The 23,071-nt window shown below is 49.2% G+C and overlaps 7 protein-coding genes across 7 annotated transcripts; 5 read left to right on the forward strand and 2 right to left on the reverse strand.

Moving 5' to 3' along the window:
• Positions 1 to 22: 22 nt before the first annotated feature.
• On the forward strand, positions 23 to 1,913 carry fmp25 (RCC1 domain-containing protein). Its single transcript, XM_749416.2, has one exon. The coding sequence runs from the start codon at positions 102 to 104 to the stop codon at positions 1,842 to 1,844; it is 1,743 nt and encodes a 580-aa protein (XP_754509.1). The 5' UTR covers positions 23 to 101; the 3' UTR covers positions 1,845 to 1,913.
• Positions 1,914 to 2,041: 128 nt separating this feature from the next.
• Positions 2,042 to 4,501, forward strand: nop9 (RNA-binding RNA processing protein NOP9). The gene has a single exon (XM_749415.2). The coding sequence runs from the start codon at positions 2,124 to 2,126 to the stop codon at positions 4,221 to 4,223; it is 2,100 nt and encodes a 699-aa protein (XP_754508.1). The 5' UTR covers positions 2,042 to 2,123; the 3' UTR covers positions 4,224 to 4,501.
• Positions 4,502 to 4,616: 115 nt separating this feature from the next.
• AFUA_3G11120 (pyridoxal phosphate-dependent decarboxylase family protein) lies at positions 4,617 to 6,614 on the forward strand (the record flags this gene model as incomplete). The annotated part of the gene is made up of 2 exons (XM_749414.2): positions 4,617 to 4,838; positions 4,941 to 6,614. Exons 1-2 carry the CDS (start codon positions 4,794 to 4,796, stop codon positions 6,612 to 6,614), a joined length of 1,719 nt encoding a protein of 572 aa, XP_754507.1. The 5' UTR covers positions 4,617 to 4,793.
• Positions 6,615 to 6,795: 181 nt separating this feature from the next.
• AFUA_3G11130 (RINT-1 family protein) lies at positions 6,796 to 9,591 on the reverse strand (the record flags this gene model as incomplete). The annotated part of the gene is made up of 5 exons (XM_749413.2): positions 6,796 to 8,427; positions 8,480 to 8,624; positions 8,681 to 8,986; positions 9,052 to 9,299; positions 9,388 to 9,591. The coding sequence occupies 5 exons, from the start codon at positions 9,589 to 9,591 to the stop codon at positions 6,796 to 6,798; spliced, it is 2,535 nt and encodes an 844-aa protein (XP_754506.2).
• Positions 9,592 to 9,758: 167 nt separating this feature from the next.
• AFUA_3G11140 (putative DNA ligase I) lies at positions 9,759 to 12,260 on the forward strand (the record flags this gene model as incomplete). Its single annotated transcript, XM_749412.1, has 1 exon — positions 9,759 to 12,260. The coding sequence occupies one exon, from the start codon at positions 9,759 to 9,761 to the stop codon at positions 12,258 to 12,260; it is 2,502 nt and encodes an 833-aa protein (XP_754505.1).
• A 640-nt stretch (positions 12,261 to 12,900) lies between these two features.
• AFUA_3G11150 (uncharacterized protein) lies at positions 12,901 to 14,677 on the reverse strand. Its single transcript, XM_749411.2, has 2 exons — positions 14,455 to 14,677; positions 12,901 to 14,348 (listed from the first exon to the last, which is right to left on the reverse strand). The coding sequence occupies exons 1-2, from the start codon at positions 14,512 to 14,514 to the stop codon at positions 13,335 to 13,337; spliced, it is 1,074 nt and encodes a 357-aa protein (XP_754504.2). The 5' UTR covers positions 14,515 to 14,677; the 3' UTR covers positions 12,901 to 13,334.
• Positions 14,678 to 15,752: 1,075 nt separating this feature from the next.
• Positions 15,753 to 22,670, forward strand: AFUA_3G11160 (zinc metalloproteinase family protein). The gene is made up of 5 exons (XM_749410.3): positions 15,753 to 18,073; positions 18,151 to 18,240; positions 18,342 to 20,082; positions 20,135 to 20,261; positions 20,332 to 22,670. The coding sequence occupies exons 1-5, from the start codon at positions 17,765 to 17,767 to the stop codon at positions 20,426 to 20,428; spliced, it is 2,364 nt and encodes a 787-aa protein (XP_754503.2). The 5' UTR covers positions 15,753 to 17,764; the 3' UTR covers positions 20,429 to 22,670.
• The last annotated feature ends 401 nt before the right edge of the window (positions 22,671 to 23,071 follow it).

The raw sequence follows: 23,071 nt of genomic DNA on the forward strand, positions 1-23,071 counted from the left end.
AGCTTCTGAAATCACTTCTGTCCGCCGCAAAACGACAAGCTCTTCAAAGTTTCTGTAGCTCGTTATGCTGAGCTTGAGATGATAAGATATATGAGAAAATTATGCCGATGAATCGGGTGCGACAGCCTGTGACGAATTTCGTCACGCTTTCTTACCGTCTCCCTAGAACAGGCCGGTCGGCCATCCGATCATGGCGAAGGCAATATGCTAATGGTAATGGCAGAGCACCAGAATCATCTGCTCCTTCGTCAAATTGGCTTCGTACTGCACTTGGTCTAGGTGGAACAGCTGCCGCTACCTTCTTAGTCTATACCTTTGCGACCACCCGAAGCGATCAACTTGAGAGTGCTATTGAGGCGAAGACCGTCACGCCAAAAATTGCTCAGGATTTGGATTCCCAGTATGTGCAAGAAAAAAAGAGTCTGAAGAGCCCTGGAGTTTACCTATGGGGAAACAACACTTATCGTGTTGTGGATCCTACCTCCAAAGAATCGGTGGTGAAGACTCCTCGACAATTACCCTACTTTGAGGGTCAAGTGCTCCGAGATCTCAAAATTTCAGAGAAGTCTGGTGCTGCCATTACTGAGAATGGTGATCTGGTTCAATGGGGTAAAGGGTACTCGGAAACTGACTTCAAACCAACAAAGACCTTGACTGGCAAGGATTTGAGGTCGTTGTGCATGTCGAGTGATCGCATACTTGCATTGGCCTCAAACGGAAATGTATACTCACTCCCAATTGCCAAGGATGACCAAGAAAGCGGTCGGAAACCCAAGGAAGGCTCTTGGTTCCCATTCAGCTCTGGAAGAGCTGGCGTGAGCTATCGATTGCTTGAACCCGCATTGAGGCTAGGCGAAAAAGTCACCGCCATCAGTGGTGGACTACAGCATGCGCTTCTCTTAACGAACTCTGGTAGAGTCTTTTCCGTTGCTTCTTCCACTGAGGGCTATCCTTCCTTTGGACAACTTGGTGTGCCTGGATTGACTTGGTCGACTCGACCTCAAGGGCCCGTGGATACCTGCCATGAGGTGAAGACCCTCAGCAACTCTAAGGTTACTGAAGTTGCTACCGGAGATTACCATTCCTTGGCGCTTACCAAGGATGGAAACGTTTACGCCTTTGGCGACAATTCCTTTGGGCAGCTGGGGTCCGAATTCGACCCTGCTCAGCCATTCAACGATACCCCTACTCTAGTGCCACTGAAGCTTTTCTACCCAGGCAACATCTGGCTTCCGAAGGTGACTGCGATTGCAGCTGGGGGCGCCAACAGTTTCTTCACCGTGGATGCTCAGCGGATACTTGGCCCTGGCGAAGATCGTTCTACGGTGCGTGACCTGGGTCGGATTACGGCTGACACCTGGACTTGCGGCCGGGGCATCTGGGGTGCTCTCGGAAACGGAAGATGGACGCACCTACAGGACGCACCTACGAAGGTGAAGGCATTGAGTGGCCTGTTCGAGTACGACGAACGAACAAAGACCCTCTCCCCCATCCGACTACGTAATATCTCTGTCGGTACAACACATGCATCGGCCATCATGGACAATAAAGCTCATGTTAACTCTTCCGCTACGATGTCTCTGGAGAAGCCCAGCGACTGGGGTCACGACGCGCTGTTCTGGGGAGGAAACGAACATTTTCAGCTCGGCACCGGCAAGAGGAATAATTTATCCAAACCATCACATATTAACGCGCCTTCAGATTCCGAATCGAAGAGTACTAAGCAAGAGGCACGACTCCAAATCATGCCTCGTCACAAGGCCAAAGTGGGCAACCGCACTGTGAGCATGGAACAGCGGATTGAGTGTGGGAGGCACATCTCTGCGATTTACTCTGCTGTATAATAATCTGTCATGATATGAAAACATCTTTTCTCCAGCAATGGTATTAAAAGTTCATGTTCGTTAGCAACCATCAAAAGTAATGTAATCATTATTTTCTGTTGACTGTGATACGTCACTCGGGGATGCAAACAAAACAAACGATTCCGTGATATGGCCAGAGACGCTCGGGCCAACACCTTATCGTAAAATTTCCTGAGCGGAGAGAAAGTCAAACCAAAAAAACCAAAACGAACTATACAGCATATTGTTCGAAAAACGGGTCGATCCCTTGTGTCCACTATGCCACGCGAAAAGCAGAAAAGAGGTCGCCGCGCGGAGGACAAGGCCAAAAAGGACGCGGCCAAACGAAAGCGCGATGAAGGCCCTGAGGAATCCGCGGTCAAGAGATTGAAGCCCTCCGCCGAGACAAATACCTCGAACAATGAGATCATTTCAGGAGCGGATTACATCCCCCTGGGGCAAGACGATGGCGGAAATGATGTTCCAATGAACGATGCGCCCGCGAATGATATGCCTTTCTACGGTCTCCTTGACAGCGAAGAGCAGGAATACTTTTCGAAAGCCAACGAGGTATTGGAGCTGAACCAGTTCCACGATGCGGAAGAGAGAAGGCTTTTCGTCGACAGTGTCTACAGGGAAGCGGACGGAAAAGAATTGAAGGTTGCTTGCAGCCAGTCTTGCTCGCGGCTTATGGAGAAATTGATTTCGTTGTCCGACATGCGCCAAATTCGGAGACTCTTCAGCAAGTTCATTGGCCATTTCTTGCATCTGGTGCAGCATCGGTTTGCGAGTCATTGCTGCGAGACGCTGTTCATCAACGCGGCGCCTGGAGTAACAGAGAAGATCTCCAAGTCAAAAGGCCGTAAGGCGGAAGTGGACGAGGAGGACGAGCCTGAACCGGAATTGTCGCTGGCGGAAATGTTCATGAAGGTCGTTGAGGAATTGGAGGGGAACTGGGGATATTTGCTGACGGAACGGTTTGCGTCACATACGATCCGAGTCTTGTTATTCGTTCTCGCTGGGGAGCCCGTCGACCTGTCATCCACCGATTCGGTTGTCGCCAGCCGGAAGAAGGAAAGGTTGGGAATCGTGAACACGGAGGCACCTGAGGAAAAGGCCGCTGCGGAGAAGCGTAAAGTACCAGAAGTTTTCGAGGCTACGCTGAAAAAGGTTATGAATGACATGGTTTCCGGGCTGGATAACACCTACTTGAGAGCGCTGGCAACCCATCCTGTAGGGAATCCCGTCTTACAGGTGCTGGTGTTCCTTGAGCTGTCGCACTTTGGCAAGGCGAGCGCTAAGGATCCTAATTCAATCATCAGGAGGCTCATTCCGGATGATGATTTCGGGGAGAATGCTGAGAGCTCGACATTCGTTAGAGGTTTACTCTATGATCCCGTTGGCTCTCGTTTGCTCGAGACTATCATCAAGTCCATGCCGGGAAAGCTCTTTAAGAGTCTGTACAAGAACATTATTCGTGACCGCATTGGCTCTCTTGCACGCAATACAACGGCTGGATATGTGGTTCTCAGGACGCTGGAGAGATTAGGAAAGGATGATCTACAAGATGCTATGGAATCAATTATTCCTGAAATCCCGGGTCTCATTGAGAGATCTCGTTTGATTGTCCCTAAAGTGTTGATCGAGCGATGCCTCGTTCGCGGGGTTGACACCAAACCACTTTCAGATGCCTTGGAATCTGCATACGACAAAGACCCGGCACAAAGATTGGAACAAATGCTTAAGCTTGAGCCCGCGGCAAGTGAGGACGACTCAGAGGAGAAGCGAAAGCAGACGGGCAACAATCAGACAGCAGCCGCAGAGAAATTACATGGCTCGCTTCTTGCTCAAACGATGCTTACAGCTTCCGGACCTGTGAGCGGGCTCATTTATTCCAGCCTGCTAGCGCAGTCTCCAGATTCACTTCTCAGATTAGCCAAAGATCCAACAGCCTCCCGTGTTCTTCAGCAAGCCCTAACTGCTCCAACTTCGACATCTCAGTTCCGGCGACAGTTTACTACGCGCTTCTCGGGCCACCTGGTAGAACTCGCGCTTGATAGCAGTGGATCCCACGTTGTGGACGCGCTATGGCCGGCAACGAAAGACCTGTTCTTCGTGAAAGAAAGAATGGCACAGGAATTGCTCAACGAAGAACTGAGTCTCCGGGACTCTTTCGTTGGCAGAGCAGTATGGAGGAATTGGTCCATGGACCTCTACAAGAGACGGCGAGGGGAGTGGGCTTCAAAGGCGAAAGGCCTGGACAGTATTGAAAACGGCCAACGCGAGCGGCCTAAGTCTCGCATTGACTTAGCCCGGGCTAAATTTGCAGCAAAGGCGGCGGAAGAGAGTTCTAAGGCGCCGGTAGCTGCAAAGACTTGATTTATAACAATGAAGCGAAAGGGTTGTGGCTGGTCCCTGCAGTGACAGTAAGACAGCACGATTTGGCAGGGTTCTTTATCCCATGTGTACATTATGCCTTCAGCGCTCATTTGATTAATGATTATATAAAAGCAGTTTTCCATATCCATGGCCTGCACAGACCGTGGTGTAGAAGGAAGTCTTCTCTACACAGTACAGCTTCTCCAGTGCTGGCCCCTCAATCGTCTGCGGGGTTACGCCATAGGAATTTCTTCTCTTCCCCTCACCCATGAAAAGTGTATATCTCTCTCTAAAGGAGTAGATGAGCCTCGTTGGCAATGATCCGAAACGATCTTATTCAGCCGACGGCTGAATAAGCCTCCATTCATGATGTCAGACAATCCGGCTCTGTCGCCATCACAGCGGGTCCGCCAGCCTTTCCGGAAAGGGCGGGATGGCTTCAGCTTTGTGCTGAGCGGTCTTGACTAACCATTTATTATGCCATGAATTTGTGAATGCTGCTTCTAAATTCTTCTCTTTTGTATTTTTCTTATATTTGCCTGTTTGGAATATCATAAAATTGCTGTATAGATGTCTGTGTCCCCGCCGTCGAGTCGCGCTGAGGAAGTGCGAAAGGTGAGTTCTCCGGCGCATTCAACGGCCCATGAGGCGACTGCGCGTCAATTTTTTTTGTTTGCTGCGTTGCGCCTCGCTTTTCTCTTGCTAATCTGACTCTAGCTTCTGGGTGCAGTCGAAGATCTCCTCATCCCATTCATCCAGTCCGCCGACGAAAATCCTCTTGGCCTTGCGCTCCAGCAAAATGGGGTCAATGGAACGAATGATACGAATGGTACGAATGGACACCTGAAAAGTCCACGGACAGCTTTAGTCGATTACAAAAATCCTGAAGAGCTTCGGGATATTCTGCAATTATCTCTACCGGAGAAGGGTACCAGACAAGAGGGCTTGATTGAGGTTCTTCGCAAAGTGTTGAAGTATTCCGTGAATACATGGCATCAGGGATTTCTCGACAAACTATATGCCTCAACGAATGCTCCCGGTGTGGCATCCGAGCTGATTTTGGCGGCTCTCAACACGAACGTGCATGTCTACCAGGTCTCGCCGGCTTTGACTATTATCGAAAAGTTTACAGGAGAAAAGTTGGCTTCTCTATTTGGGCTCAACGGACCACGAGCAGGGGGAATTTCTGTACAAGGGGGCTCAGCATCCAACACCACCTCGATTGTCATTGCGCGCAACAACCTATACCCCGATACAAAGAAAAATGGCAATGGGGACTACAAGTTTGTGGTCTTCACCAGCGACCACGGCCACTACAGCATCGAGAAGGCGGCACAGATGCTGGGTTTGGGAAGCAGCTCCGTCTGGGTAGTGCCCGTGGACAAGCAAGGTCGCATGATCCCGGAAGAACTCGAGAAGCTGGTTCGAAAAGCTCTCCAGGAGAACAGGACACCGTTCTATGTTAATGCAACTGCCGGAACGACGGTAATGGGCTCCTTTGACCCCTTCAATGAGATCGCTGCCATCTGCCAGAAATACAACCTCTGGTTCCACGTTGACGGCTCGTGGGGCGGTTCGTTCGTCTTCTCCAAGCGCCAGAAGCACAAACTCGCTGGCGTCGACAAAGCAAATAGCATCGCCATAAACCCTCACAAAATGCTCGGTGTTCCCGTGACTTGTTCTTTCCTCCTAGCGGCGGACATTCGCCAGTTCCACAGGGCAAATACTCTCCCAGCCGGCTACTTATTCCACAACAACGACACGGAACCGCAACCCAACGGCGACCTCGGCACATCGGAAAACGAGCTCTCCGTCGATTCACCGGAGGTCTGGGACCTGGCTGACCTTACTCTCCAATGTGGACGACGCGCAGACTCCCTCAAGCTCTTTTTGGGCTGGACATACTACGGCACGGAGGGATACGAGCAGCAGATCGACACGGCCTGTGACATTGCTGCACACCTGGCGACACTCGTCTCCGAAAGCCCTAACTTCATCCTCATCAGCGAGAACCCACCCCCATGTCTCCAGGTTTGCTTCTACTACGCGCCGGGCGGACAGCTCGTACACCCTCGCGGAGTTGTATCGAACGAGACCGAGCGTGCAAAGGCAAACAGCAAAGTCACGGAAGAGCTGACCCATGCTCTAGTGCACAAGGGGTTCATGGTTGACTTTGCACCTCCTAGCGGGGACGAGGACGCTGCCGGGGATGGAAAGTTTTTCCGCTGCGTTGTCAATGTCCAGACAACTCGCGAGACTGTTGAAGCTCTTGTTCGTGCTATTGAGGAGGCGGGCCCGGCCATCATCGAAAGACTTAAGGCCGAGGCTGCTTCGATTCCCAAACGTAGGCCGGGAGAACGAGGCCACGGACCTGTTGTTCACCAGGGGTAGATGCGATCATGATTCTATTATAGTATACGACTATTGCATATGTACAAATAGACAAACGATGTATAGATCCGCCGGAGAAAGGATAGTATATAGATTTGGATGTTACTTCATTCGTGAATCACTCAAGGATGATCTCGAGCGACTGCGTTAAGTTTTGTTTACTAAGCAGTGCCTGCCTATGCTAAGAACCAATCTCTACTCGTCGCTCAAGTACAGCTCTTGCCTCAGCTTCTGTAAGAGTCTCGATATTCAGCTCGGCAAGAACGCCTCGAGCACTCTCGTTATCCCTGAATAGCCTCTTCTCCACCTCCCAAAGTCCAAGATGAGGTTCCTCCTGCGAATCAGTGCCCTCCTGGGCGGCAGATACGTCGCCAGCCTTGGCAGCGACAATCGTAAGGCCCAGCAGTAGAAGACCCTCGTTGAGCTTCGCAAGAACTCTAGTCGAGCCTCCTTCCAGACCAGCCGGTCCCAAAGCGACATCGACAACATTGCAAAGGTGGTCAATATCGCTGGCAAATTGCGCCGCTCCGGCAGCGGAAAAGGTATGCCTCATGAGGACGTTACTCCAAAGATTAGTTTGAACGGAGAGGAGTACCTGGCGAATGATTCGACGCAACGGTGCTATGCCCAGTGCGCGGGATAGGAAAGAGATGCTAGTGGATAAAGTTCGCATAGCAGGCGCAAGATCCGCGGACGGTGGTAACGAGATTGCCTCGGAAGGTGATGTAGTAGAAATCGTTGCCCACGCAGACATACGAACATATGGTTTCAGGGCCGACTGTGTGTTTGAGATCAACGTCGAAGTGAGAATTGATTCAGAACGTAGCCTGAGATGACGGTAGGCGGATGCTGTTTCGTCGAACAGAGCTCCATCCGAGCTAGCTTGGCCGCTGCTATGGTGGCCATTTGCAACCATCTGAGAGGTACGTGAAGCAACGTCTGCTACAGACATAGGGCCGGCCACATTCCTACCTGAGTTTTTGTTCTGTCTGACTCGTTCTTGTAGCTCAGACCACAGTTCGACGAAGAACACATCATTGCTCCAGTCCTCCATCTTCTTCTCCAAGTACTCGGAGCTCCCAAAAACCCTGCAAAGACGCTCCAGTCCAGCCACACCTTCCACGCTGGCCTGTCCATCTGCGCCTTGTACCGTGCGGCCGATCGTAGACGTCATTGCAAGGTAAGCTTCAAGTGCGGAATGGAGGCGCTCGTGAAACTGGTCGAAGATCGTGATCTGAATGTCAATAAGGAACCGCAGTTTTTGACCGAAAGATGACAGAGGCCGATACAGTTCAGTGATCGTTTCAAGCAGATCATTTACGCGAATCGCGGCTTTGGTGGGTTTGGTTGCCGAAAACTCGACTCCTTCGTAGTCAATCTCACCGCTGTCCGTTGCATCAATGATTTCCTTATAGCGGGCCAGTGCAAAGTCCTTCTCAACCTGAAGCCAGCGATCAAACCACCCCTCCTTAGTAAGAACCTCCCACGTTATTCCCTTCCAATTCTCCTTGGAGTATGGATCAGGCAGATAATTCCAAGCCTCCCGAATCTCGTTGTCAAAATTCATCAGCTCGTGGATGAGATGGCTGAGTAACTGTGGATGTCCAGAAATGCTAGGGAGCACAGTCGATAATTTCTGCCTCAGCATCGGCAAAAGAGCCGTGATAAATGCATGAGAGGCGTTGTAAAAATTCCATTCCAGAGTCGAACCAACTTCTTGGGCTCTCTTGTCGAAGACAGGCTGCAGCGAGGAAGCGAAAAACCCTCCGAAAGTGTTGATCAGGTCCAAGACGTGACCCAGGAAGTATTCTGGCTATTTGGAAAGTTAGTTACTTTTTTCCGGCACTGAGAACGTTGTACTATACCTTGTCAAGTCTATTTGTTGGCTTGTCTCCGCTGAAGTGGTATTTGAAGCGAAGATCCAGCGGATGTACCATCACTTCGAACGGTAACAGGATCGGTGGTTCGGCACTCTGTTGCTTCACATCCAGATCACGTCCCGTAAGTTCGCTATTCAATAAACCGTCAGAAAATCCAGGCAGCGAAACTAGGCAAGGAATGCATACGGTGTCTGTAAATCAAGAAGCAACTCGACATTCTCGATCCACTGTGTCCTCAGATCTTCTGATAGACAGAAGTCTTTCGATGGCCATCCCATTTCTTCCAGCGTCTTCTGAAGCCTCTTGGAGAAATTCTCCTTCATATGTTTTCTGAGACCGGAGGCCAGCTTCTCCACGTGGCTGACAAGGTGAGGGGCCGCTCCTTCGGCAGCCGGTTGAGCATCCTTTAGTGATTGTACAATGTTTCTCAGGCGCGAATACGGTTCTAGGGCCAGGCGAGGGGAAGATTGTATGTTGCTCAATGCCTCCTTACTGTTTCATTATCCAGTATCAGTGACACTGCCGGAAGGGGAAGGGCTCTTTAGGTCCGCAAGTACCTCAATTCCTCTGCTTCCCTCAGGAGGGTCACATAACCCTTCGAGATCTCCAGCCGTCGGAGCTTGTCTATGCTCACTTTAAAGCGCTTTGCTGCCTCATCGCTGGCGTTGGAACCTGTTATGGCTTTCAATCGCTTATCGATATCCTCTTGCTCCTCCTTGAAGGCTTCGGCTCGCTTTCGTGTGGCTTCGGCATGGTCGTTGGAGGCTTTTGATGCACTGAGCAGTGCCTGTTGGGCTTCTGCTAACTGAGCTGTCGTGTCAGCAGTGGTTAAATAAAATTGAAGGTTAATCGCATAGGTAGCTGTAATGCTAGATCCCCGGGGGTTGCTCTACCTGTTTTCGTTGGAGGTGATGTTGAGAGCGGAGAGTGGCTAACAACGAATCAAGGCTCTCAAAGTCGGCAGATATTTGGATCTTGTCGTTCAAGTAATCCTCAACTCTCGTCCTTTCATGCAACGACAGAGAAAAAGAAGGGCTTGCCATGGTTGGCAGTGGGGTTGCAGTTCGGTGGTGGGGATGTTGTCTGTAAATCGTCATTCATTCCAGCGCCAGGTGTTGCGATCGATTAACGCCAACTCCGCCTTACGATCAGTTCAACTTCCGATGACTCAACATCTCCTTTATCCATTTAGACATCATGTAGTTTAGATCTGAGGACATTGCTAACTGCCGCTAGTCAGATATTTTGATCTTAAACCCTTAAAATGCCCAGCCCGGCCAAAAAGCGCAAAAGAGAGGCTCCAGATTCAACCCCACAGCGTGTCCGGAGCATAGCGTCATTCTTCCAGGGACAATCCAACAAGAAGGCCGAGAAGACGGAACAAATTGTTGACTCTGCTACCGAAAGTGCAGCAGACGAAACACTATCTGACGAAGCTCTTGCTCGCAAGCTTCAAGCGGAGTTCGATAAAGAGGGTGCTGCGCCGGCCGTGGAGCCTGAGGTTCCAAATCATAAGCCTATCCAGGAACCTTACGCCCCGACAGAGTCAGATAGTGGACCGCCTAAGAAAGTCCCGAAAACCAATACAATCTCATTGCAGTCTTCCGTTGGGACAGAAGATACAATAAGTCTTTCCATCCCTTTCGACCAGAGTCCGTTGACGTTCGACTCGACAAAATGCGCGGCAGAGTTGCAGGTCCACTGGGCTACGGAGGGTGGAAACGCCTCATATGCTCTGCTGACTAGAGCGTTTGTGTTGGCAAATGCAACGACTAGTCGAATCAGGATTGTTGATACCCTGGTCAATTTCCTTCGAGTTCTGATTGAAGGCGATCCTTCCAGTGTTTTACCAGCAGTCTGGCTAGCGACCAACTCGATTTCCCCGCCATACGACGAATTGGAGCTTGGTTTGGGAGGCTCCGCGATATCGAAAGCACTGAAGAAGGTCTACGGACTCAATCCTTATGGGCTCAAAAGTCTCTACGACAAGTATGGAGACGCTGGCGACGTGGCTTTCGAGGCAAAGAAAAGGCAGAGCTTCACCTTAATGAAGCCCAAGCCTCTGACGATCAAAGGTGTCTATCAATCCTTAAGGAAGATTGCGACGAGCAAAGGGAGTGGTAGTCAGGAGTCCAAGCAGAGAATCGTGGAGAAACTTCTACAAGACACTCGAGGTGCGGAAGAGAGCCGGTACATTGTACGCACGCTGGTGCAAAATTTAAGAATCGGGGCCGTTAAAACAACAATGCTCATCGCGCTGGCTCGAGCCTTTCTATATTCAAAGCCTGAAGGCGCAGAGTTTACGATACGTTCACGACAAGATCTGACGCGACTAAAGAAGGAGGAACTGGCCGAAATCTACAGCCGGGCGGAAGAAATCGTGAAGGCATCATATGCTAGGCATCCAAACTACAACGACTTAGTTACATGCTTACTTGAAAGTGGAGTTACCGAAGAACTTCTTCTGCGGTGCGGCCTGCAGCTTCATGTACCTCTGAGACCCATGTTGGGCAGTATCACGAGAGATCTCTCTGAAATGCTAACAAAGCTGCAAGGACGGGATTTCAGTTGCGAGTACAAATATGATGGGCAGCGTGCACAGGTGCACTGTGACGAGAAGGGGAAAGTATCGATATTTTCTCGCCATTTGGAGAATATGACGGAGAAGTACCCAGACCTTGTGTCCTTGGTCTCGCAAATCAGAGGAGAGAGCGTCTCTAGCTTCATATTGGAAGGAGAAGTTGTCGCAGTAGATAACAAAACGGGTGGACTCCAGACGTTCCAAGTTCTGACAAATCGAGCAAAGAAGAACGTGGAGATAGGAGCAATCAACATTAACGTTTGCCTCTTCGCGTTCGACTTGATGTATCTAAACGGCGAGCCACTATTGGATCGGCCATTCCGCGAGCGCAGAGAGTTGTTACGCAGCCTATTTGTGGAGATCCCAAACAGATTCACTTGGGTCAAAAGCCTCGACGCCACGTCCGCAGACTCGGAGACGGTCTTGGAGTTCTTCAAAAGCGCCCTCGAGAACAAATGCGAAGGGATCATGGTCAAGGTGCTTGACAATGCACCCAAGACGAGCCTTGAACAGAATAAGGAGGCCTCCACGAGCAATGGCATGGATGTGACGAGTGGGGAACCGCTCGAAAATGCGGGCAAAGGCGGCAGACGAAAAGCACTTTTATCAACATATGAACCAGACAAGCGGCTCGAGTCGTGGCTCAAAGTCAAGAAGGATTACAGTACCTCGTCCGAGACCCTAGATCTGATCCCCATTGCTGGCTGGCACGGACAAGGCCGAAAAGCCAAATGGTGGTCCCCCATTCTGATGGCCGTCCGCAACCCTGAAACGGGAAGCCTCGAAGCAGTCACTAAATGCATGTCCGGCTTCACGGACAAATTCTACCAAGCGAACAAGGACAAGTACGCCGAGGGAACGCCCAATGTCATCTCACGGCCGGCCTATGTCGAGTACTACGGCGAACCTGACGTCTGGTTCGAACCGCAGGAGGTCTGGGAGATGGCATTCGCCGACATCACCTTGAGTCCGACGTACACAGCTGCCATCGGCTTAGTGAGCGACGAGCGGGGACTGAGCCTCCGGTTTCCTCGGTTTCTCAGAGTAAGAGACGACAAATCAATAGATGAAGCCACCACATCGGACTATCTGGCTCTCCTGTGGCGGAAGCAGGCCGAACGGAAGAAAGAGGAGGAGCAGCACCCCAGCAGGGACACAGAACAACTAGGTTGGCAGGAAGAGTAGAACAGGCTTGGTACTCGGACCAATTCTCTATGTAGCAGGAATCTGTAACCTAGCATAGGGCGAATTATAAGCCATTTTTAAGATATCTTGCTCCACGTGCATATTCCCATACAGCATTGCAGCTCGAATTCTCAAGAGGACCATCAATATAGCAAAGTGACGCCTGAGGCAGTAACACAATCGATCCACCAGATGGCACTTTACCTTAATGCGTTAGATCAGCATCCCGCCAGCTTGGAACTTGGCACTGTACTAACTATATTCGTTCTAGCTCAAACGCGAAATAAACGCGTGTTTCTCCACTCAAGACGCGTCGCGTCTATTTCTTTCCTTGATTTCGAATCTTTCAAGGATTCCATCCGTCATCTTTCAGGCTGCTTGATACTCTATTGTTTGCGATGCTGATAAGGAGATTGAATGTGGTATCCATCATCCATGTTGACGGATTACTCTTCGCTCTTTTGAAACTTGAATTGCATTCCTGCAATTCGCAGGGCGTTGACACTACGAGACGTGCTTTGATTGCTTTCTTGGATTTTAATTCCGTGGTTGGTAGAATGGAACAGTAACTACGTACCGGTCATGAAATGCCTATAATGCCTATGCCTGTCTTATCTAATGACAGCAATAAAAGGAGTGACGCTTGTAAAAGAATCAAGCCTCTGAATCTCTGTGTGCCTCATCATCTTGTAGACACCTATTGGACAAGGTAACAAATAGCATAATTAGAGAGATCAGGCAGATCAGTGTGAGAGTTTTGGATAAGCATGCGCGCGATGTATTCACAAAGGAGATCGAAAACAGGGCTATTCCAGAAAATCTGACATAGGAAAATAGCACGTATGGACAGTTTAGTGTCGTGATCATCGTTCGGTCACAGCCTGCCACGATAGACCAAGTCAAACGTAAATCTGTAGAAGGGATGAATCAAAAGACGAACTGGGGCATCACAACGAGGGTAGAATATGGCGTGTCATGTACATAATAGTATGGTCATCAATAGTCGTTACAAGAATCTGTGAACAGAGAAAGCGAAAAAGACTTGTCGACCAGTTAGAGCCTTGCGACAAAAGTCTACGGTCGCAACTCTCCGCCAAGTTGAAGAGCAAGGCCCGACTCTTTTGGTCGATTGTTCGGGCTTTCCGCGCTCGGTGGAAGTAGATTGTCAAAGTTTGGTCGTTTTCTGGTGTCCCTGTTTGCCAGAGGAGTCTTCATGGGTCCTCCAGGGGTGCGTCCGCCTCGAGCTGGTTGCGCAGGACTGGGAGTGACATTCACAAAGTCTGCAAAATTAAACTGTTGACTTGGAGTGCCGAAGTTGGGAAAGACACCACCGCCCCCAGGTGTAGGGGTTAATGTGGGCAAAAGGGCATGTTGACTTGGCGGGGTAGAGGGTGGAAAATCGCGGGCCTGGGTCTTGCCAGCAATACTGGCTGGGGTTGGGGAGTTTGCAAGATACAGAAGCAGATCGGCGCCATCCTCGTGAAGCAGATTTGGGTCCTTGTGTGCCAGGCGAGCGTGCTTCGGAGGTGGCGTTCTAGGAGGGGAAGAGCCAACCATCGAGCTGGCATGCTGGAAACTATGCACAGGTAAATCTGGATCATTCTCTTCGTCTGAATGGGGATGATAGGCCGGAGACGAGAATTCCGGGATTGTCTCAGCCACGAACGGTAGAGGTTGGTGCCGATGCGCAGCGTGGTGGTGAAACCCAGGTGACGATGCAGGCAAGTGGTATGAACCTTTCCACGAGACCCGTGGAGCCTTAGAGGGACGATCCGGTATTGAATCGGACCTTACTCGCTTTCGACTAGCATGCAACATAGGTTGCATCACCCTAGAGTTGAAGGTCACCGCATGTCTGTTCCGTGATGAACGAGGAAGTTCCTTCGAATAGGTCGCAGTGCGTAAGGGAGGAGAAGTCATAGGAGTCTCGCAACGGCTATGTGATAACTCGGATGAGGAGTCGGAGGGCTTGTCATTGGCAAGGGAATACTGTCGACCACCGCTCTGGTTTGACTCGAGGGCAGGTATACGACCATGTTGATATTTGACTTTGGCGAGGCCTAAGCGATCTTGTAGGCTGAGAGACACCTGAAGTAAACCAATTTTAATCAGTTTGTAGAGCTCTTGGAAGCAGAGACAAGGAAAGGAAGGTGGGCGAAAGCGCGTTCATGGACCCTCGGAGAAAGGCACTTACTTGGGCTATGTCAATTTTGCGGACCGTCTTCTCGGAGTTTATCGTTTGCAATCGAGCCATTGCTGACACTGATGCATAGAAAGAAAAGCTATATTAGGAAGAGCAGAGATTGTGTTTTTCTTTTCTTTGCCCTTCCTTGATTATGAGCTAGGGCGAACGGTTAAGATGCTAGAGAATTGAAGTGAAAAAAAGGGTCTGGCTCAGGTCCAGTTGAGGAAGAAGCAAGGGCGGCTGAACAGTGGAGGGGGGGAATAAAGGAAGACGGGCCAGCATGAAGAATGGAACCCCCGTCTGGAGGAATGACAACGGTTCGCTGGGTGACAGCACAAAGGCCCTCGTAAAGGCTATTTGTTGGAGGGAAAAGGGATCTACAGAGTAATCTAGATTTGATTTTATTTTTATGAACATGTTCAGGTTCACTTATGCCTAGCACAAGATCAAATAAGGTAACCAGGAATAGAACTTAAGCAAAAGTTGGCGGGCCGAAACTGTGACAATGAGAGGGAGAACTCAGCCACGATAAAGAGCCTCAGAGGTAATTGAAGATGGAAAGAGCTACTAATTTAGTCTCAGGGATCTGGTGGACCTTTGTTACTTTGTGGAAATTGATAATAGGATAGACACTCTGTTCTTTGCATCTGCACAAGGAAACGCCTCCGGTCGCTTGTTCTGGCGAGCACAGTTGCCATGTCATGACACTAGAACATACATACATAGGTAAGGTAGATAGGTTCAACATAACCTTTAGCCATCCTATCAGCATACTATCACTATCTAGTTGAACACTGTGCACTATTAATTCTTCATGCTCAATGGAAGATTGAGAATCTAGATGTAGTCAGAGGAATGATAGATGCCAGAGCCTGGACTAGATACCTCCATTCTTCCACAAACAGTATTTCTCGGTTTTCTGCGCCAAAAGCCCTGTTTGGTCGACCATCCGACCTGAATAATAACAATAATAATATAATGGGGAATCGGAATGCTACAGCATCTGACATAGCAGCGGGTAGCACTCACATATGACAATACTAGTTAGTGATATGCGAGGGGGCACAACTCTGATGCATTGCTCCATCAGTGTGCCCCTATTTACTCCATTTCGGTTTCGTCGCCCTTGACTTGTATATCATGAGCACCAAGATAGCTCCTGCCAAAGGTACTTTGTTTCTTTCCTTCACAGCCCTGAAACGACAAGAGTGGGTCCATTGATTCCCAAAGTTCGTCCTGAGAAGGGGCACAAGGAGTAATGTGGATAGATACGGCGTAGAACTTAAGCAGACAGGAAGGAGTTGACTAAGTGTCAATTCACCTGCATACTTGCATGTGTTTATTTGTGCATTCTAATCTGCAAGTCTGCAAGTAATACCTTGGAACAGTCAGGGGAGTGATAGTATCAATTTATCCTGTGTTTGTTCTGGGCTTCAAAGCCACCAACACCAACGTATCTCGGCTATGGTGGTGGTTAAAATCTTCGTCCAGCGCAGTCAGAGGCGCAGAAACAGTCTGGAATGCTTGAACTCTGAGACTGAGGAATCCACAGTAGCAATTGGATTTTCGAGTTTACCAGTCGGAAATCGCCTACAGATAGATTGTCTTCTTCCAGATCGCCAAGAGATTCCTTAAGCTCCTGAAGATCATTTCTTTGATGAAAAGCTCACACGAGGGGGAGAGGGAACCGAGTTCAGCAGACTTATCAGTAAGATGCATAAATCTGAAAGTTACACTTACCGCAACGCAGACTCGGTCACCATCAACTTGTTAGGTATGAGGCGGAAGGTTCGCCTATGGCTAGAGAAATATCCTCTTGGTTCTTGCCTTCAATCATCCTGGATCTTGTCTCGGAGGGGATCTACTGAGGCGACCAAGTCCAAGTCGTGTCCTTCGCAATATGTCCATATGGATGCCACCTTAAATCTATCTAGGTATATTTGGACTTAAACAGTTATATAGCAAAGCCTCAAGGAGGACCGTTCACTACTACTGATTAAAGATGAGACAAGATTAGCAAAAAGAGCATCCTGCACCAGTAAGTAGTCAGATGGACCAAGGATGTGAGACCATGGACGTCAGTGAAACACGGATGGCATCTCAACTTGTTATGCTAACTATTTCACGCTGTACTGTTGGCTAGCGGGCATGTCCAGCCTACGTAACACGCCCTTGTCCAAGCGCAACGGACAGGCAGTGCGACGAGGGACAGGGTGGGAATGACCCACTTAGGTGTAAGTATAACGATGGTGGTGTTGACTTTGTTTGACTGTTGAAGGATTTCAGGAATCCCAAAGGATTACCTTTGCATTGATACTACGGCTTATAGTCATTTGGATACATGCTGCTAAGACTGTAACTGATTGAGATAAAATCAGAACCAACAAAGTCTCAATAGACATGTGATAGACATAGATAGGAAGATAGGGTACCTAGTGGTTTCTTCAGGGTTTCTGGTAAAGTATGTGATGATGACAAACTCCATCACCCATACCACCAATCCACTCTAGGCAACTTCAAAGACCACTAATGAGGTGTGATGCTACTAACAAAAGATACTGTGGATGCTAAGAGATCAACGGGCTACTAAAAGTAGCTACCAACCTGCCATCATCTCCTAACTGCAAGCTAGTAGTGACTTGCTCGAGGCATCTTGTTTCTTGTTTTTTCTTATGCTTATCATATTTTTTCTTATGCTCTTCTGTTTATTATTTTCATCCTTGTCCCAAATATCAGGTTTTGGCGCTGCTTTCCCCTCGTTTTTTCAACTTTTGTCCCTCCTTCTGAAAATCATCGTCTTTTTTTTCTCGCTACAACAGACTATATAGTGATACTGGTCACGGCACTAGAAGAAGCTCGTCCTCAATCTCTAGAACCCATGCGGGAGTGGTTGATTGCCCACTGCCAATCGGTCGCCAGCCCGTAACCGCAAACGGTCGCTTGCGGCATTGCCTCTGTCCACCCATCGTCCTTACCTTCGGTAAGACGATTCTGCCCGCGACAGCTGCCCTGACCGGCCCGGGGCAGCCAGTTACGTCCTCTTCCTCCTCTCTTTTTTCTATCTTGAGTAAAAGAGAGTGTCATTCTCTCGTTTCTCCTGCTGGGAGGGGGTGTAAGACACTCGAGTTTGCGGGAAACAGAAAGGAGGAAAATCATAACCTACCAAGCTACGTGCTAGGCGCCAAGGGAAAGAAGACGCTCTCTTACCTCCTTCCAATAGCAGGGAGTTCCTCATTCAGATTCATTCTTGTCGTTCATTATCCAAAACCCCTTTAAGAAGGATATCCATCTACCTTAACACGATTAGGCTACTCACGGAATGCCGTTCTTCAAACCGTTGCGTCGCCGCTCCAAGGCGAGCTTCCATACCAGCAAATCCAACGAGTTCAAACTCGAGTCCCCGTCCAATGGCGACATGACATCGGGAAAATCTTCCTCGACTCTCGAGACAGCTTCATACAGTTCCATCACTCCGCCTTCTTCTATCAAACCCAATGCGTCCTCCCCCAATCTCCCAGCGTTGACCGAGGTCAACAGCAATGTCAATGGCACAAGTACCCCGCTTACTGTGCCCCCTCAGCGACCTGGTCTTGCCCCTGTTCCTCCGTCTCAGCGAAATAGCATGGTTGTACGTCATGATTGCATTGTTTACTTTACCCAGAGGATGTTGATGTTTGTTCAGTTTGGTTCTGACTGCTCCGACAGGCTGGTAGTACAATCTCAGTCAATAGCCGATCACCAACTCCGTCCTCTCCTTACGCTCCGAGGATTATCTCCATCTCGGATAATGCATGGGTACGTGCTTTGCATTGTCACTGCCTGAGTAACTTCGGAAATGTCTATTCCTGTAAGCCGCTTGCCAAAGAACGGGACTAACAGTTATCTCCTTCCTACAGGTACACCAAAAAGTGCTACTGATTTACGGACAAATCGGAGACCCAAGGCAACATCCGCTGGACGGAAATGTTACGGTATACCACCATCAAGATGGGTTTCCGTCGATCGCCTGGCCGGTCACCTCCTCTCACTTCAAAGCCCTAGTACATCTAGCACCAGGTCCCAACCGATTACGATTCGACTTTGTCTCCACAAAGCTCTCAACTGGCAGCGCTTATCCTGCCATTCATTCCTCATGGATCAGCATAAACTATCTGCCATTAGTCAACGCTCCTCCCTTACAATTGGTGATTCTGCTTGGCAAGGATTCGGATGGGACTTTCGATGCGGTACCGGAAAGGCAGCAGCGAGAAGGGAATGGTCTCGAAACTGCAATCCGAAAATTTAGAACGGCGGCTTACTTATGGCAAGCGTTCACCGCTGAGCAGATGTTCCGTAACAATTTTGGGAGGCGGTGTTTCCGCTTCGAGGAGGAGTGGCAGACAGGCACCCTAAGCCGTCGTGATGCGACCGATGGCTTGATGCGGAATGAGGCCAAGGTTCATGTTATCCGTACCGATAAGACAGTAGCAGAACTCCGTGCGCTTGATATCGCTCAGCAGCATGGTCCTGCCACTAGGAAAGATGAACTGTTCAATATTGCGAAGGAAGCCGTGAAGAACTATTTCCGACCAAAGGAGGGGCAAAAGCAGTATGTTTCAGTTTTGCTTCTGGACTCTCACTGGGACAAGACATCTAAAACAATCACCGGCCACGCTGCGCTGGGATCGAGTGGGGACAACATCAAGATGGCGATATTCGGCTCCCACTGTCTCCAGAGTTACCCATCTTGCCTTGAGGAAGTGGTGGAAGCTTTCTCCGACTGTACTCGCACCAACACCGACTTTGTAGCAAACGACTGCGGAGAGGCGGGCTCGAGCTGGGAAGCAGCGAATATCGGTATTGGAGCTCACCTCCACGAAGTTGGGCACCTCTTCGGATGTCCGCACCAGGAATCGGGGATCATGCTCAGGGACTATGTCCGTCTGAATCGTTCTTTCACAACTCGCGAGCCCTTCTCGACACGAACCAAAACCCAGGGCCTGAAGCTGTGTCTGCCGCAGGACGAATGTGGCTGGCACCGACTCGATGCATTGCGCTTCAGGTTCCATCCATGTTTCCGCCTGCCTTCAGACGCCCCCGTGAGCTCGGACGATAGCGTGCAGGTGTGGCCTGTCGAAAACGGGAAGATTTTGTTCACTGCCCCCTCCGGCATCGCTTTCATTGAACTTTATGCTGAGGGGGAGGATGTGTGCCATAACTTTATTGAGTACCTTAACAGCGAATCCAGCAGTAACGGGCTCCCCAAACAGGTAATTGTAACAGAAAGTGAACTCCGACAACGGTTGTTCGGCAACGAGAAAGAGAAGAAGAAAAATGTCAAATTGGCCGTCTTCTCTGGTGCGCTTGGAAGCTATACCGTTGAGTCTATCGCTTCCTTGAAGTCCAAACTGTCTCTAGTGAAATTGCCGAAGGGCCAGTCTGGGTACAAGAGCGGCAAGCTTGGTTTCTCTCAAATGGACGGTAGTCAACCAGAGCAGCTGCTGCTGGATTGTGCATTCGTGTCAACCAAACTTTTGACCTCGATCAAGATCTATCATGGACTGGCCCTCGACGGACTCGAATTCTGTTACGAAGACTCTACTAGCCAGCTCTTCGGGAAGCGAGGGGGAAAGCCCGGTGGTGATGAGTTTGTACTTGGTAGGCACAACCATTCCCCAGTGTGATAACCAATCTCTGACCCTCTCATCAGACACTAGGCGGGGTGAGATACTGCTCGGTTTTTACGTTAGGGCTGGTGCCTGGATCGATGGAATCGAGATTTTGACAAGCTTAGGCCGGAGATCTGGAATTTTCGGCAACGCTCGGGGAGGCTCCGGGTACGTGTTGCACCTTTCCCATCCTCCAATTTCGTAGGACGCGCGCATCATGGTCTAACAAGAATCCCAGGCATACATTGATACCGCCTTTGGGTTACAAAATTGCCGGTATTTCAGGATCCTGTGGATCCTGGGTCGACGGCTTCTCACTAATCATAATGCACTAATATGTCGTCGCATGATTGCCCTCTTCCCATACTGCTTTTGCGATTCCTTTGCGGGACCAGCAAATGCTTGGTCATCTAATATTCAAAAGCACACCGTATTGGCTGTGCAACATTTCATGCACTCTTTTGCTTGGTGGCTACGAGACATAGCCCAGAGCAACAATTTGCGAATTCAATTTCCCGCAACAGATCTTCGGCCTTGACAAACCACTCTCAGTGGGCATGTTTGGAGTCCTCCTCTCGTTCTTTACTTTTCGAAATGGTTTTCTTATCTCTCTTTATTATTCATCGGTCAAGATTTACATCGGCAACATTTGTCCGAGGTTCGCGGACAGATGTTCTAGGATACCATTGCATGTTCAATCATTGCGGCACAATCCTGGTCTTCGTTGCGCCAGCGTTCATATTAATCAAATACTTCTTGTTCGCGGATCACAAGGGCGTTCAGGAGTCACCGGTCTTCGATGTTACTTATTATTGCGCGAGGGGCCTCTGCTATGAAGGTGCCATGGACGCCACAAGATGCATCATCAGTGTCGTTGGGTGCCATGGACAATTCCTTACCTGGTATGAGTTCGATTGATAGAAGTGGACATATATACACGGGAACATATTGGATTGTTGATCGGACTGGTCAATGAATACTCAGCCAACAATCTTTCAACCCCTGCCATTCTCAACTGTAGTGCATACCTCGTAGTAGGGATTAACTGCATTTCTTAGTCCATCGACACAGATGATGGAGCATCAATTTCTATCGTTAAGAAGCTCCCGTCCTTAGGATAGATCTTTCTACTATCGGGACAGATATAATGTTCATATATGTTGATACCTATGTGGCTCGATGGACTATTACAGTATTTGCAGCGAAAGAATACTATCACTACAAGCCCAGGCGACAGACCACCTGTCATGAGTTTGAGACTTGAGGTGCAAGAAAGCTCTGGATTTAGTCAATGGTACTAATTGTTCGTTGTTTCTCCAGTTAGCTACTATTATACAGACCACCTCCCTAGTTAGGTAGAGCTGGAATTATTAACCGAGGCCAATCAGAAGCCCCAATAATTCGCGGAAATCCCCCACAACTCGATATCACCTAGTTGGTTGACTTAACGCACTAGCAGTATGTACTTTACTACATACGGTAGGACCCTAGGTCATCATGAAGTAATTTTTGAGTAATTGTGTGATCGGTCAGATGTCAACGATCTTGAGTACGAAGAACGTGTGGATTTATCTCCCTTAACGCCTCCCCAAGGAGCAATGTAACTGGTCGAATGGGAACGGGATTAAAATTTGGTCAGAATACTTAGTCTACGAATATATTTTCCGTAGGCGTAGGCTAGTGGTAAGTTGTACCTCGCTACTCCTTTAGTGAGGTACTTCGTACTGTTGGCGTTGTATTATGATTGTGATTCTGTCTATGCAGAATGTGTTCGCTGATGACCGCTGATGTCGAACCCCGGAGTCTCAGAGTAGCACGAGGAGAGATGCGTACTCGAGAATTCTAGACTCTTGATTTATTCAAAGAACGTGAGAGGCAGCAGCACCCCGACTTCTATCTGGACCTGTTAGCCGGGTCCCGAAAATATGATTTGATGGCCTAAGCGCAGCGCAGATGGCGTTTGCGCTAGAGAGCCATTGCTGGAGATCGAAGACCTGTTGAGTAGAGAACCCGCCACTGACAGCTTGAGGCTTGACAAAGCGATCGATCATGATTGGATTGCTGGATTGGTGGGATCTGGTGTGGACTATTGGGGAAAGTCAACAGTGGCTCCAGGCAGAGAATGACATCACCCCCCTCTTTTTTGTTTTTGTTTTGATGTTTCTAATTGAAGTTGTCGGAGGCTATGTGCTATGGATGATGGACGTAAGGTGTAATCTCGATCATCATGGAGAGGTACGCCACCTGCATACCATGTACCAAAGATCAAGCATGCAGTTGCTGTCTGCTGTTCGGCATCTGACCGAAGGACGGACAGTGCTAAGTAGAGCAAGTTAGGTATGTGACTAGGGCCACTCCGTAGGTCCCGCGAAACTGACAAAAATGATAACTCGATGAATGGAAATGCTCTGAGTTCAGGATCTCGAACTCGGAGGGCGCTTGGACCTCTGCTATGAATGTGCCGCTGATTGACGATTCATTGGCTTGGGCAGAGTGCCAGAGTGAAGACGTAGGTGGAGCAAATGCAAATCCCGAATAAGGCCAGAAGGCGTAAATGTGGCTTAAGATAACGGCGCCATGGCCGCTGTGGCGACCATGCGGTTTTCGAATATGTAAAATGTGCTAGCCAGTAGGCAACCATCTACAAGAAGTCCGCAAATACTTAGGTACTGGAACGAGTATTACTGAGTACGTGCGCAATTGATCTTATTGGTGGAGACTGGAAAGTACCTACTTTCACTAAATTTCGACGGAGCGCCCGTACTCCGCAGTTTGTAGGCTTGTAGCCACTGCTTGGTCATGAAAAGTCTCAAATCGGCTGTAATTTGCAAGCTTGTTGCTGGCTAGCTTCCGATTCGAGGTTAGGTCAGTCGCCACTTAATCTAAGTATTTCTAACTTTGGTAGGTCCAACATACAATGGCTCAGTACATAGACTTAGTATTCTGTATACAACACGGGACTTATTGATTACAACTTC

Source organism: Aspergillus fumigatus, chromosome 3 (genome assembly GCF_000002655.1).
Source record: "Aspergillus fumigatus Af293 chromosome 3, whole genome shotgun sequence".
Lineage (NCBI taxonomy): Eukaryota > Fungi > Ascomycota > Eurotiomycetes > Eurotiales > Aspergillaceae > Aspergillus > Aspergillus fumigatus.

Coding starts and splice junctions, on each gene's coding strand:
- fmp25 (XM_749416.2), top strand. CDS start 102: ATGCCGATGAATCGGGTGCGACAGCCTGTGACGAATTTCGTCACGCTT.
- AFUA_3G11160 (XM_749410.3), top strand. CDS start 17,765: ATGCCGTTCTTCAAACCGTTGCGTCGCCGCTCCAAGGCGAGCTTCCAT. Junction 18,241..18,341: donor CCATCTCGGATAATGCATGG/GTACGTGCTTTG, acceptor TCCTTCCTACAG/GTACACCAAAAAGTGCTACT. Junction 20,262..20,331: donor AACGCTCGGGGAGGCTCCGG/GTACGTGTTGCA, acceptor CAAGAATCCCAG/GCATACATTGATACCGCCTT.
- nop9 (XM_749415.2), top strand. CDS start 2,124: ATGCCACGCGAAAAGCAGAAAAGAGGTCGCCGCGCGGAGGACAAGGCC.
- AFUA_3G11150 (XM_749411.2), bottom strand. CDS start 14,514: ATGGCTCGATTGCAAACGATAAACTCCGAGAAGACGGTCCGCAAAATT. Junction 14,349..14,454: donor GCAAAATTGACATAGCCCAA/GTAAGTGCCTTT, acceptor GGTTTACTTCAG/GTGTCTCTCAGCCTACAAGA.